The 13,498-nt window shown below is 40.0% G+C and overlaps 1 protein-coding gene across 2 annotated transcripts in view; it reads left to right on the forward strand.

Annotated features, from left to right (window-relative positions):
• The window catches only part of TMEFF1 (transmembrane protein with EGF like and two follistatin like domains 1), a 102,714-nt gene that overhangs the window by 45,775 nt on the left and 43,441 nt on the right, over window positions 1-13,498 (forward strand). For both annotated transcript variants that reach the window (XM_075560230.1, XM_075560231.1), the window contains exons 3-4: window positions 6,021-6,150; window positions 12,466-12,492. In XM_075560230.1, coding sequence (XP_075416345.1) covers window positions 6,021-6,150; window positions 12,466-12,492 — 157 coding nt within the window. The remainder of the gene's footprint in view (window positions 1-6,020; window positions 6,151-12,465; window positions 12,493-13,498) is intronic.

Here is a 13,498-nt window from a genome sequence, read left to right on the forward strand (position 1 = left end):
ATAGCTCATGTTTACCTGGAGTTTCGTATAGCCAGATGCAAATGCTAAATGTGGATATTTGAAAGTTTAGACCTCATACCAATTTTATGACATTTCACAGATGAGGAAAATAGTGCTGGTGCCAGTTACTGGCCACGTGGACGGAGGACCCATAATTTGAATTCAGAATCTTAGCTCTAAGTGGTGGACCCTGCGCCTCACAGGGTCGTTATGATACCTAAATTACTTAACCTCTGCTGTTGAGTCGATGCTGACTTTTAATGACCCTATAGAACAGAGTAGCTCTTACGCATAGGGTTTCGGAGGCTTTACATTTTTATGGAAGCAGAGAGTCTTATCTTTCAGCAGCTGGTGGATTTGAATTGCTGATCTTCTGGCTTGCAGCCCAGTGCTTAACCTGCAGCGCCACCAGGGATCCTTAGTTGTAGCACAGTGCTTGGTAACTAGAATCTGTTGAAGAATCTTGTCTTTCATCTCAGAGAGGCTCATCTTACTTTAAAAGGAGATGGATTGACATTAGTTGCTCTAACAATGGATTCAAACATGGCAACAATTGTGAGAATGATGCTGGACAAGCAGTGTTTTGTTCTGTTGTACATTGCGAATCAGAACCGACTTGCTGACAGCTAACAACATCAACAACAATCAGATTCAGTACTCTTCCTATGAGTTGAAAGGAGTCCGAGGGATGTAATGGGTTGCAAGGTCAGCTGTTCTAAGCCATCAGCAACTCCAAGGGCGAAAGGTGAGGCCTTCCACTCCCATAAAGAATTAGTCTCAGAACCCCATGGGCAGTTCTATCCAGTCCTATAGGGTCACTACAAGTTGGAATCCACTGGATCCACAGTGAGTATCTGACGACATTTTAAAATTTTAGTGTGATTTCATTTACATTATGAAATATCTAGTATTTCATTATAATTTTTAAAATTTCTCCTTCACATTACAATCACCCATTATATTGATTTCTTTAATGATGTGTTTATGTAGTTTACTGGCATGATCTATTTTAGCTTATGGAGAGTGAAGAAATGAAATATAAATCATTGGTTATTAAAAAGGAAGCATTCACTTATATGAAATAGCTGCTTAATAAGAAATAGACAAATACATCAAGACAAAAGTAGACTTATGATCGCCAGAGTGTATAGCAGAGGGAGGACTGGGGAGTGATTACTTAATGCATCCTAGGTTTCTGTTTAGAGTGATGAGAAAATTTTGGAAATAGAAGTCACAGTAGCAAAAAAGAATTGGTTGATGTTCAAGCATTGAAAGAGGTGTAACATTTGGTCAAGAACCCAGGGTATTGCAGGAAGAAGCCCACGCTGCACTGAAGGCAGTACTCCGGGAATGGACAGAGTACCGATGGAAATGTTTGAGCAGCTGGTGAAGCGCTGAGAGCACTCACTCCTCCATGCCATAGAAAACAGCGCAGGACCAACAGACAGGGAGTCATCGATAAGGGTCCTCATTCCCGAAGAAACGGACCCAACAGAATGTGGAAATCATCCAACAATACCATTCATATCACCTGCAAATAAAATTTTGCTGAAGATCATTCCACAATGGCTGCAGCAGTACCTCAACAGAGAGCTGCCAGAAATTCAAGCTGGACTGAGGAGATGTGTAAGGAGGGCAGCATTTATAATGTCAAAGGGGTCTCGACTGAATGCAGAGAAGGCCAGAAAGCTACTTACGTAGGCTTTCTTATAGAGGCGCAGGCCTTGGACTGCTTGGAGCGTACTAAGCTATGGATAACATTGTGACATTCTAGAACTCTCATTGTGCTCCCGCTGTCCAAGAGACAGTCAGTCCTTCTAACAGAGCAAGAGAATCCTGTGTGGTTTAAAACCAGGAGACATGTGCATCAGGGGGCACGGTGAATAAGGAGGATGCCTTTGATAAGGAATATTGAAATTACCACGGACTGCCAGAAGAATGAGCAACTCTGTTTTGGAAGATGTACGACCGACCGTAAAGCTCCTTAAATGAGGATGCTGAGACACGGTGTCAAGAGAGACCAGTTACTGGAAAAGGACAAGTAGAGAGAGGCTCAGAAAGAGGAGGAAGCAGTGGCTACAACCATGGGCGTCAACAGAACAGCAATGAGGAGGATGACTCAGGATCGGGCAGTATTTCCTTTTGTTGTCGATAGGTTCTCTGTGAGTTGGAACCGACTTAATTCAATGTAGTACCAAAAAACAACAATATAAATGTGTGTGTGTGTGTGTGTGTGTGTACAGATATATAGATATTCCCTAAAAGACTGTTTTTTAGTAACCTTGTTTGGAAGAGCTCCGAACTATAGAAATAACCACAAAGCACATCAACAGTAGATTAGATAAATGAATGGTTTCATATATTTTAAAATGGAATATTGCACATTGGTGAGGATGGGACAATTGCTGTATATTGCAGTAATGCAGATGAATCACCAAACAATATTGAGTGACAGGGCAGAATTCAAGAGTGTGTAAAGTATGAGCCATTTGCATAAATTAAATAAACTAGGCACAGCTAATTTAATTTGTTAGAAGTCAATATTTTGTGGGGGAGAGTATCATTTGGCAGGGACATGGAGGCTATTTAGAGTGTTGGTAATGTTCAGTTTATTGAGCTTCATGTTGATTACATATACTCCTACTTGTGGAAAATGAATTGCATTTTTTGGGTACTTTTTATAACAGACACACTGGAGATCTTGTGAGTTTGGTTCTAGACCACCTCAATAAAATGACTATCACAAGAAAACAAGTTACACGAATATGTTGGTTACTTGTTGCATCAAATAATCGGGTTTAGGCTGCCATATAGTCTACTAAGGTGCAGTGGTTACGTGCTATGGTAGGCTGAGTTGACTAGAGAAACAAATTCCGTGACACTCATGTATAAGAAAGAACTTTAGTCTTTTCGTCTCTGGCTGCTTGCACATCCTGTACCATCATGAATGACGTGGTAACTGTCTGGACCAGGAAGTTCATGACCAACAGAGAAAACAATGGTCATTGATGTCGTTCACCCTAGCATGTCCAATACTTGTTAATGTCCTGTGTATTATGTCAATAAATACAATTTAAAAATTAATTCTTGATGTAGTGCCCTGAAGGCTGACCCAGCCCTAAAATATGTTCATGCTTATATCCCCGGAGTCTCTAAATGCCACCTTACCCTTGTTTATTTTATTATTATTTTTCGCTCTTGTTTTTATAGATAGGATTAAGTTAGGGATCTTGAGCCTAAGGATTTACCATGGACCATCTGACTGGGCCTTCAATGCTGTCTTAGAGACAGCGATTGGAGTGCTGTGCCCTCAAGTCAAGGAGTGCCAGCAATTGGCAAAAGATGGGAGAAACTAGGAAGAAGAGCTCATTTCCTGGAACCTCTGGAAGGGAGTGAGTCCAGCTGACATATGGACTTCAGCCCAAGTGATTCTGATACTGAATTCTGGCCTTCAGAATTGTGAGAATAATAGAATTTAGGTCAGCATACTTGTACTAATGTGCCATAGCATCCCTAGGAAATGAATATCATGAGTTAGCAGAATTTATTTATAAAATGTCTTACGACTCTGTGGATCTAATTATATAGTCCTGTAATCCAGCATAAAATTATTTGTGAATTTCTGGAGGAAATCCTACTTCGTCATGTATTAAAAAAAGAGACATCCTCATTTCATTTGGAGACAGATTATCTAAATTCTGATTATAGTCAGAGTGTGCCTAAACTCCAGTGATGCATGACTTGGGTATAGGCTGCCCCCAATAAAGTGATCTTAATAAAATAAAATGAATAAAAAACAAAAGGAAACAAAAAAACCACAAATAGAATAAGTATAGGCTGGCCTGAGCCTACAGAGGAGGATGGTCAATTCCTGAAAGAGGGCTGGTGCTCCAGCTCATGGGGTTATGTAAACAATGACCAAGCTCTACACCGAGGGAGGCTTGCTTTTCTTCCTGAACAGCACACTTGCTATTTTTTTAAAGATACGTTTGTGGATTGGATGTATGTATAGTTTCTAAAGTAAAACATCTGTTGGGACAAAGATTGAACATATAAGCATAGTTTATGAAGGTGATGTTGGTTTGTCATTCCTTTGCGAGACATTTTCCATAATTCTTATTCCCTAGAAGGTAGATAAAAGCCCCTTGGCATTTAAAACAAGACAAAACAAAAAACTGTTATGATCTGGCTCTTGCTTTCGTTTCCATTCTCATTTTTTTAACAACTAAATCATGGAAATCTTTATTAAAAATATAAAAATGTGGGGCTCTTGTTTCTTTTTTTCTGTCTATAATTTGCCTATTCTTTTTTGAAAATTGTTTTATTAGGGGCTTATACAACTCTTATCATGATCCATACATACATCAATTGTATAAAGCATATTTGTACATTCATTGCCCTCATCATTCTCAAAATATTGCTCTCCACTCCCGTATTGTTTTATCATCTGTATTGTCCCTTTTACACTAAGTAGTTTTAGGGTTCTGTTTCTCTCCAGCAACCTGCTGTAAAGTCGACCTATATTTTAGAGTAACATGGGAAGAAAGAATCAGGAATAGGAGAAAGAAATCGAATGTTTAGCTAGTTGCTAAAAATCAGTCAGTTGAATTGACTCCTCTGCCACGAGACTAGAAAAACTAGACGGCGCCAGGCTAACATCACTGGACATTTTACACTTGGTCTTAGCCAAAAGGCTGAGAGGCGATGATTACTGAACATTTTGATAAAAAAAAATCCTACAGAAGAATCTTGATCAAAGGAGGAAAATAAAGAGCAACATCGTACATTTGAGACTCCAGGCCTTCTGGAGCTTTAAGAGCTGTTTGAACATTTGGAACTATTGCCCTGAGATATTTGTTAGCTCTTAAGTCAAAATTATCCCCGGAAGTTTCCCTTAAATCAAACATTGTGCTCTCAAAGGATCTACTTTTTGGGAACTAGATATGAACCTTAGAGGGTGAGTTACGTTTACGTTAATGGTGGAAGAACAATTCAGAAAAAAAATAGAGCACAGCTGTACAATTTGATGATGTAATCAGTGTCATGGAATTGAACATGCAGAATTGTTGAATTGGCGTATGTTCAGCTGTAGATGTTCTCAACAGCCATAAGATAAATTATTGAACAAAGTCTACCTATATTTGCATGCCTCACAGATTTTAAACATGTGGAACCAGTGCTATTTTTTCAGACTGTATCACTTAAAAATTATTTTTCTACTCTTATTTTTATTCATACTTTAAGACCTAGTTCACATTCTGCTTTTTTTTGAGGAGGCTTTTCTTGAATGCCGTACTTTGTAATAATAGGTGTTAAGGTATTATAGTACACTACTGATTTAGTACATGAATTAGCTTTATAATATATATTTTTTCCTATTTGTATTTGTCTCTTGAACAGGGAGCATGTCTAAACATTTATTTGTATCTTCTCTAGCATTTATCTTGAGTGTTTATTTACTAGAACTGCGGTGGTCAACCTGTGGATTGCGACCCTTTTGGAGGTTTAATGACCCTTTCAGAGGGGTCGCCTGATTCATAACAGTAGGAAATTATAGTTATTAAGTAGCAACAAAAATAATTTTATGGCTGGGGAGTCACCACAACATGAGGAACTGTATTAAAGGGTCGCAGCATAAGGAAGGTTGAGAACCACTGTACTAGAAGTATTGAATAAATGAATCCTGATAATAAAATGACATAGGTAAAAAACTCTAAAAACACTGCCAAGAATTTTCCCTGATATTATTTTCTGGGTCTTTCCACAGCAAGCAAAAAAATGGAGATAGGATGGGAGTTTTAATCCTCATTTTTATGGGCAATTGGTAGTTATTTTCACTGGGAGCATGAAACAATAAATGAGAAAGTAGCATAAGGTTTCATTTTTTAAACCAAAGAAAAGAACAAAAGTATTCTGTAGTATAAGTTTGTCATAATACTGTGGTATTGTGTTCATGAATATGAAATCAACTATTAATATTCATGTCCTGTTCTGAGAATTTCCTTTTGTTTGTTTTTCAGTGCCATACAAATTACATCCCTGTCTGCGGATCAAATGGGGACACTTACCAAAATGAATGCTTTCTCAGAAGGGCTGCTTGTAAGCACCAAAGAGAGATAGCAGTCGTAGCACGAGGACCGTGCTACTCTGGTATGTGTGCGGTATTCCTCCCAGTAAATGTTAGAAATGGCTTCACCGTGTTTTCTGAAAGGAAATTTCCAGTCAGAGTTCCGTTGTCCAGGTCAAACACCACTGCTTGGATTGTGCAGGGCGTGGTGGTTGTGTCAGGTGCCGCTGGGTTTTCCGGACTCACAGTGGCCTTCTGTAGAGCAGACTGAAGCACGGAGCACTCTGCACGGTCCGTGCCCTGTTGCAGCCACTGGGCCGGTGCATCTCTTCAAAGCTCTTCCTCTCCTTGTGCTTTACCAAGCTCCTCTCCAGGGACGGGTCCCCCGAGAGTGTGTCAGGGTACACGAGATAAAATCACACCGTCCGTGCTGCTAAGTAGGTTTCTGGCTGAACTTCCAGGACACATCTGTTTCTTCTTCAAGCAGTTTGTGGCGCATTTAATATTCTTCCCCAATCCCATAATTCACAGATCTCAGTTCTTCAGCCTTTATTCATGGTCTCTGTGTGAACAGTACTGTGTTTCATTTACTTGACACACCGTCTCGTCCGGATTGGTGATTCTCAGTGGGAAAGCAGCATGCCCCGCCGAAGGTACTGTGTTGCTGTAGGCTGTGTGGGCTGGAGAAGGTGTGTGTACAGAGGAAATACGATCCACAGCACACACTCTACCTTGCTATCAAGAGTCACGCCATTTTTAGGAATTTCAAATGACATTCAAGGAGAGTAGTACATTTTAGTATCTTAAAATTGCTCCTGGGTTAAAAAGGAGAGATTGGGAATATCTCATTGCCTAGACCTAGTCTTGTTTATCTTTTTATTCTAAGCATTTACCATATACTCAAATTAATGCTTTCAGAGTAAAAGGAAGAAAGAATGTTCTTTTCCTAAGAAAAGTTTGGCCATCAAAATCATTTTAAATTCTGTTTTCTTCTTCCTCTTTCTTTTTCTGCTCTTCCACTCGTCTTTCATTTCCTGTTTCCTTGCTCAGCGAAGATGTAATTTTATGGTTGATTAGTCAAAATTCTTACTAAGCCCCTGAGGCCTCTCGTCTCTTAAAAAGTGTAGGAATGTGAAGACAGGGCTGAGTTAGATTTTAACACTTTGAATTTTAACTGGAAATATTTCTAAAAAATCACGTACAGTTCACATTACATTACATTGGAATATATATTGGAACAAGAAAAACATCTTCTACTGCAGAGAGCTCATTGAACTGTCTGGGGGGTCCAGGGGACTGGAGGTTTGCAGTGCCTGTTCTGGGGCCACTTGAAGGATTCCTTCAGGTGTTTCAGCTTGAAACATGCTGGTGCTATTTTCCCCTTGGTTTCCTAATTATTGGTCTTAGCACATTTCATTATAATACGTTAGTTTTTTTGAGTCACCTTTTAAAATCTTCCGCTCAGCTCTTTTCATCATTTTTTCCCATTTCACTTAGGCTACTCTACATTCAAGAGCAAGTGTCAGAGTGCCTTCTGACACCGGTGTAGGTTTTTTCTTTTCTGTCTTTTAAATGACTTTTTGCTTTCTTCTTGGATGATGTTCTTGATGTCATCCCACGACTCATCTGCTGTGTAGACATGAGTATTCAAACTTATTCTTGAGATTGTGTGTGTGTGTGTGACGGAGTTTCCTAGAGAAATAAAACTGGCAACACTCATGTATAAGAAAGAACTTTATAAGAATAATTTTATATTCAGAAAACCACCCAGCCCTGTCAAATTCAAGTCCACAGATCTGAGGCTGGCCAGAGCCGTTTTCAGATTCACGCAGCTGCTGGTGGAGGCAGGAAGGCAAAGAGGGCAGCTGGGAGATCGATCATCAGCCAGGGTGCAGAGTCATGCGGATCCAAGGTCTGTAGGAACGTGGCAGGGGACCGCAGCTCCCAGGGCTATAGTCTAGACCAGCTGCCAAACTCCGAACCAGACGCGCAGTCCAGGCAAGCAGGAAGGTGAGGAGGTGCAAGAGAGAGAAGTTCTCAGTGCCTCTCTCAAAAAGGCCTTACCCCGAAGAGGGTTCATCAGGCCGTCACCTGATTGTTAGGTTGGATTCCACCCCGGCCTCTACAGAGGTACCACCAAGTTGACATGAAATCTACCCATCACATAGCCATTTATGGAAGTTTTGCTTACGGTTGTACTTTGGCTTTTGTAGAATTGCTTTCATTTTCTTCTGGATATGAGTACTTGATGGTCTGCCCTGCAGTCAGCCCCTTGCCTTGTTTCAGCTGAGGATGTTGAGCTTTTCCATCATTTCTTGAACAGATGTAGTAGGTTTGATTCCTGTGTGTCCCATGGTGAGCTACATAAATAGAATTGCTGTTTTAAGTTGTTAAAAAAAGGTTTGCAATATAAATTAACCATTGACCCTATAAAATTCTGTTGTACAATTTCCCATGTCTTATTTTTCAACAGCGGATCCTTCTTTGTTTCCAACTTTTCCATTTTGTTTACCAGTAAATATCAACTATTTTAATTACATGTTTCATTAATTTCCTACTGCTGAAGTTGGAAATCTTCAATTTCATCATCTTCAGTTTCTTGAAGCCATATTGAGCTGTAGTATGGGAGGAGTCCCAGGGCAAAATATTGAGTGATGCTGTTCTTGTAAAGCCCCCTGTGTGCATCAGAATGAAACACCGCCCGTCCCGCTTTCCTCTGACTGTTGTTGTGTTCGATCCCTTTGTTGCAACCACTGTATCAATCCATCTCCTCAAAGGTCTTCCCCTTTTTCACTGAGTGACGTGGGAACCATGCAAAGAAAATGGTCACTAGAAAAGGAATTGGTCAACACTCACCCATTTCAGAAGATAGCATATGATCAAGAACCAGTGTGCACGGTGGGCACTGGCAAAGGGCAAGCCTCCGTGAGCTGATGGAATAACAATGTAGGGGTTCAGCAAATGGCTGTGATGCTGGACGTGCTCATTCACCTATGCCAAGAAATTAGGACGACAGTTACTTGGCCAGTTGACTGGAAGAGACCCAAATACCATGTCCGTTTCAAAGAATGGTTATCCAATGGAATGCAGACATTTTAGAACAATATCACATCACCTACATGTAAATTAATGCTGAAGATAATTTTTAAAATTGTAGCAGTACATGGATAAGGAACTTCCAGAAATTCAAGCCAGATTCAGAAGAAGATACGGAATGAGGGATGATATCATTGCTGATGTCAGATGCATCTTAACTGAATGCAGAGAATATTAGGGGGAGGTATTTACCTGTGTTTCATTGTATATGCAAAAGCATTAGACTGTGGATCATAACTAATTATGGATAACACAGAGAAGAATGGAAATTCCAGAGCAACTTAGTTGTGCTCATGTGGAACCTGTACATGGACCAAGAAAGAGTCAGGTTTTCAAACAGAACAAAGGCATACTGGCTGCATGGTTTAAACAAGGAAAGGTGTGTCTCAGGGCTGCATTCTCTCACCGTACTGACTCAGTCTGTATGCTGAGCAATTAATCTGACGAAGTGGACTAAATGAAGAAGAACATGGCATCAAGACTGAAGGAAGACTCATCTGTCACTTGCCATATGCTTGTGAACGTGAAGCAAACTTGAAGGACTGTAGAAGATCAAAGACTAAAGTCTTCAGTGTTACACGTCAACACAAAGAAAACAAAATCCTTGCAGTTGGATGAATAAGCAACGTCATGATAAACAGAAAACGTTGAAATTTACATTTGATTTGGATCCGCAGTCAACACTCATGAAAGCAGCAGTGAAGAAATCAGGTGATTCTCTTCATTGGGCACATCTGCTGCAAAAGATCTCTTTTAAGTGTTAAGAAGGAACGGTTTCACCTTGAGGATTACGATAGTGAACCTGACCCAAACCACTCTATGATCGAAAACAGTGTTTTAAGTTGCCTCTTAATTATGGGAAACCTTGATTGTAAGGAAGACTGAAGAAGAATCATTGCATTGCAATTATGGTTTTGGCAAATAATCGAATATAGTACGGACCGCTGGAAGAACAAACACATTTTTTCCTGGAAGAAACACAGCCAGGATACTCTGTAGAAGGAAGGACGGTGAGACTGACTGACGTTGGAGATGTTATTAGGAGAGGCTGGTCTTTAGAGAAGGACATCATGCTTTGTAAGGTGGAGGGGTCAGCAGAAAGGAGAAAGCTCCTCAGTGAAACAGATTGACCGTGGTTCCAACAAGGGACTCAAACAGGAGCTCTGATTGTGAGAGTGACACGGGACTGGGTAGGGTTGCTATGAATCAACCAGATGACACCTTCTGGGAGTTGATGACAACTTTAATACCAGTCTACCTTACTTACCACTCTTTCCATCTTTCTCTTTCCTAGAGCTGTTTTTTTTGAGATACAGTTCACTTATTTACAATTTTTCGTTCATTTGCGGAATTGTGTAGCCATTGCCACAATCCATTCAAGACATTTTCTTCACCCTCAAAATAAACTTTATAATGATTAGCAGCCCCTCTCCATTTCTGTCCAACCCTCCAGTGCTCTGCTATTGTCAGTCTCCCTTCGGAACACTTGCACATGCTCTGCCCTCGTTTTCAGTTGGACGCTCAGTCTGGTCATAGAGTGGAGTGAACAGTTAAGCTAGAGACTTCTAAGATAAAAGTAAACCTAGTTTGTATCAATTGAAAGGTACAGTATGGGAAGGGGAATTCATCTAGTTCATGCTAAGGTTAATGGTAAAATTGATGCAACAATAAATATTAGTATTATACTAAATAAGGGGTCAAAGGTGTTTTTTAATGAAAAGTTTACTGCATCTGCATTTGTTTGGAGGAGGCCATCTGGTGCAACGATATTAAGGACATTACGTCCTTTTCAGAATTGTGTGTACGCTACTACTTTACGTTCCACTAGAGTGAGAAATGCAAGTATAAGTTTACAGGGTAGGAATTATTTACGAGGGGCTTCTGAAAGTTCATGAAAATATTACTTCCATAATTTTAAATTCAATGTTTCTATGAACTTTTGGTAGGTCTTTTATATTTATCTTAAATGCATAAGGACACTACGGCTTGGCATGTTTCTTAAAATCAATTATCTATGGATCCGCAAGTCAGTCCAGATTTCACACCAGATTTAGCTCTGAAGCCAATTTCTGCCCTTTTGTGGGAGGGCAAGCTTGAGAGAGCAGAAATGAACGTCCAGCAGTTGTGGAGTCTGCGAGTCTGGATTCAGAGAGCCACCTGGGGCAGCTGTCCTTTGCAGCGTCTAAGACAGCAGCCCGGGGCATTCTTGGGCTTTGTAAGTACATTTGTCTGTGGTGCCTGTCTTCCTGGCAAAGCTATTTCCAGCCTTACTCCCCCCACATTCATCCTATTCACATGTAATTCTTTACAAGGCCTAACTTCATAAATTTATAAATATCACTCTTGAACCTAGATGAAGACTTTTCATAAAACCCAATGAGGATTTTGCAAGTGGCAATATATTAAATAAGTACTTTTCCCATTCCTCCTGTTTCTGCCATTTCTGGGGCTTTGCTTATAATCTGAAGAGGCTCGAAGGGGAAGGGAATGTTTTGCAGGGTGTGTTTGTCCTGAGAGAACAGTTCTGAAGAATGGCGATGAACTGTAGGACCAGGTGCCCTCATCCCTACCATCTCAGCTTTTATGTGCCTTTGTGCTGATAGTGCAGCTATGCCTGCAATGTTTCAACACGCTCTGCAGTACACGTTGTTTTTCATGGCGTTATTAAGTGAATATTTTATATTCATTACAGGCTGCCTTCTTTCTGATTACTTTGAGTAAAGTTCTTTAATTTCACTAGTAACAAGTCTCCAACCTGCAGCTTGGTGAGCATTCTTCTGGTTAAGTTTCCAAGGGGAAGATATTTCCATATACATGAATCCCAAGGCTTATTCCACCCTGCCCTTTTAAGCATAGGGGGCTTTTCTGACCCTTTGGCTTTGGGTTTCTTATCCACTAATTTCATTAAGATTTTTGTAGTAAAATCCAAAGCCCTGTTTTTTTCTCCTTTCCTCCTTCCTAATAAAAACAGCTTATTCATTTCCCCCCTCAAGCTTTAACAAAATTAAAATCTTTTTCTGCCTCTTAAATGAATGGAGTAAAATTAATTATTTCTATTTAGCCACTTATTCAGTAGTATTTTACTGGTCCTATTCTGTGTAAGTCGCTTGGATATTTTCTGAGTGAAACCTCGATTATTTATTGCAGAATACATGAATAAGTATATAAGATTAAACTGTTAGATATCAGCAAAAGAGAAAAGGGATATTGACAGTTGGATATTTGACAAGGAATTTTACTCTTTGATTAAGGTGACATTTCCAGAACAAATACTCATACTCATTCTTTGTGTTTATTCTCAGATAATGGCTCTGGATCTGGAGAAGGAGGTAAGTTTACAGTACTTCTTTTTTTTTTTAATAATTCTTTTTTTGTACAATTCTCATCACAATCTATACATATATCCATTTTGTCAAGCATACCTGTACATTTGTTGCCATCATCATTCTGAAAACATTTGCTTTCTACTTGAGCCCTTGGAATTAGCTCCTTATCCCCCCCCCCCCCCCCCCGCTCTCCTCTCCCTCATGAACCTATGATAATTTATAAAGTGTTATTATTTTGTTCCAGTACTTCTTACAGGGCATTTTTTCTCTTTTGAAAAATGTTGCTGAGATAAAATTCACACACCATACGATTCACCTGTATAAGGTATACAATTTCATGGTCAGTTAGTTTATTGTGCTAACCTGGCCAATAAACCTAAGTGGGGTTAATCGAAGCATGGAGGGATAAAGGGCTCCATGAGCCTCACCTTTTGAGTTCTCGGGTGTCTTGCTTTGTGATGGTCGGGTCAGGATGCAGCTGCCTTAGCCAGTTCCCTGCTTTAGCTGGCATGACTCACTTCCTGCAAAACATCTCCGAGGAGAAGCCACATAGACCTACCCCAATGCAGCCCTGGGTGCTGGAGCAGCTATGTGGAGCCAGCGTTGAGATGCTTACACGTTCACTGATTTGGCTTTACTCCTGCAGTTGGCATCGTAGTGTGTGTTTTCTGAGATGAACGAGGATTTCGTGGATTGGTGTTGGACATATGAGTTAATGGGTTAATAATGTTGGACTTGTGGTCTTGGGCAGCACTGGCTTGGGATGTTTTCTTGATGTGCACTTACCCTTTATATAAAACTCTCTGATACATATGAGTTTCTGTGGATTTGTTTCTCTAATGTACCTAGACTAACACACATGGCTTTTAGTATATTTAGCATATATAGTACATCTTGTATACATTAGTTTATTAGTGTATTGGGCATCAGTAGCCACAATCTATTTTAGAACATTTTCATTGCCCCAGAAAGAAACTTGTCTCCCCTAGCTTTTGACTAGAATCCTTCT

Source organism: Tenrec ecaudatus, chromosome 10 (genome assembly GCF_050624435.1).
Source record: "Tenrec ecaudatus isolate mTenEca1 chromosome 10, mTenEca1.hap1, whole genome shotgun sequence".
Classification (NCBI taxonomy): Eukaryota; Metazoa; Chordata; class Mammalia; order Afrosoricida; family Tenrecidae; genus Tenrec; species Tenrec ecaudatus.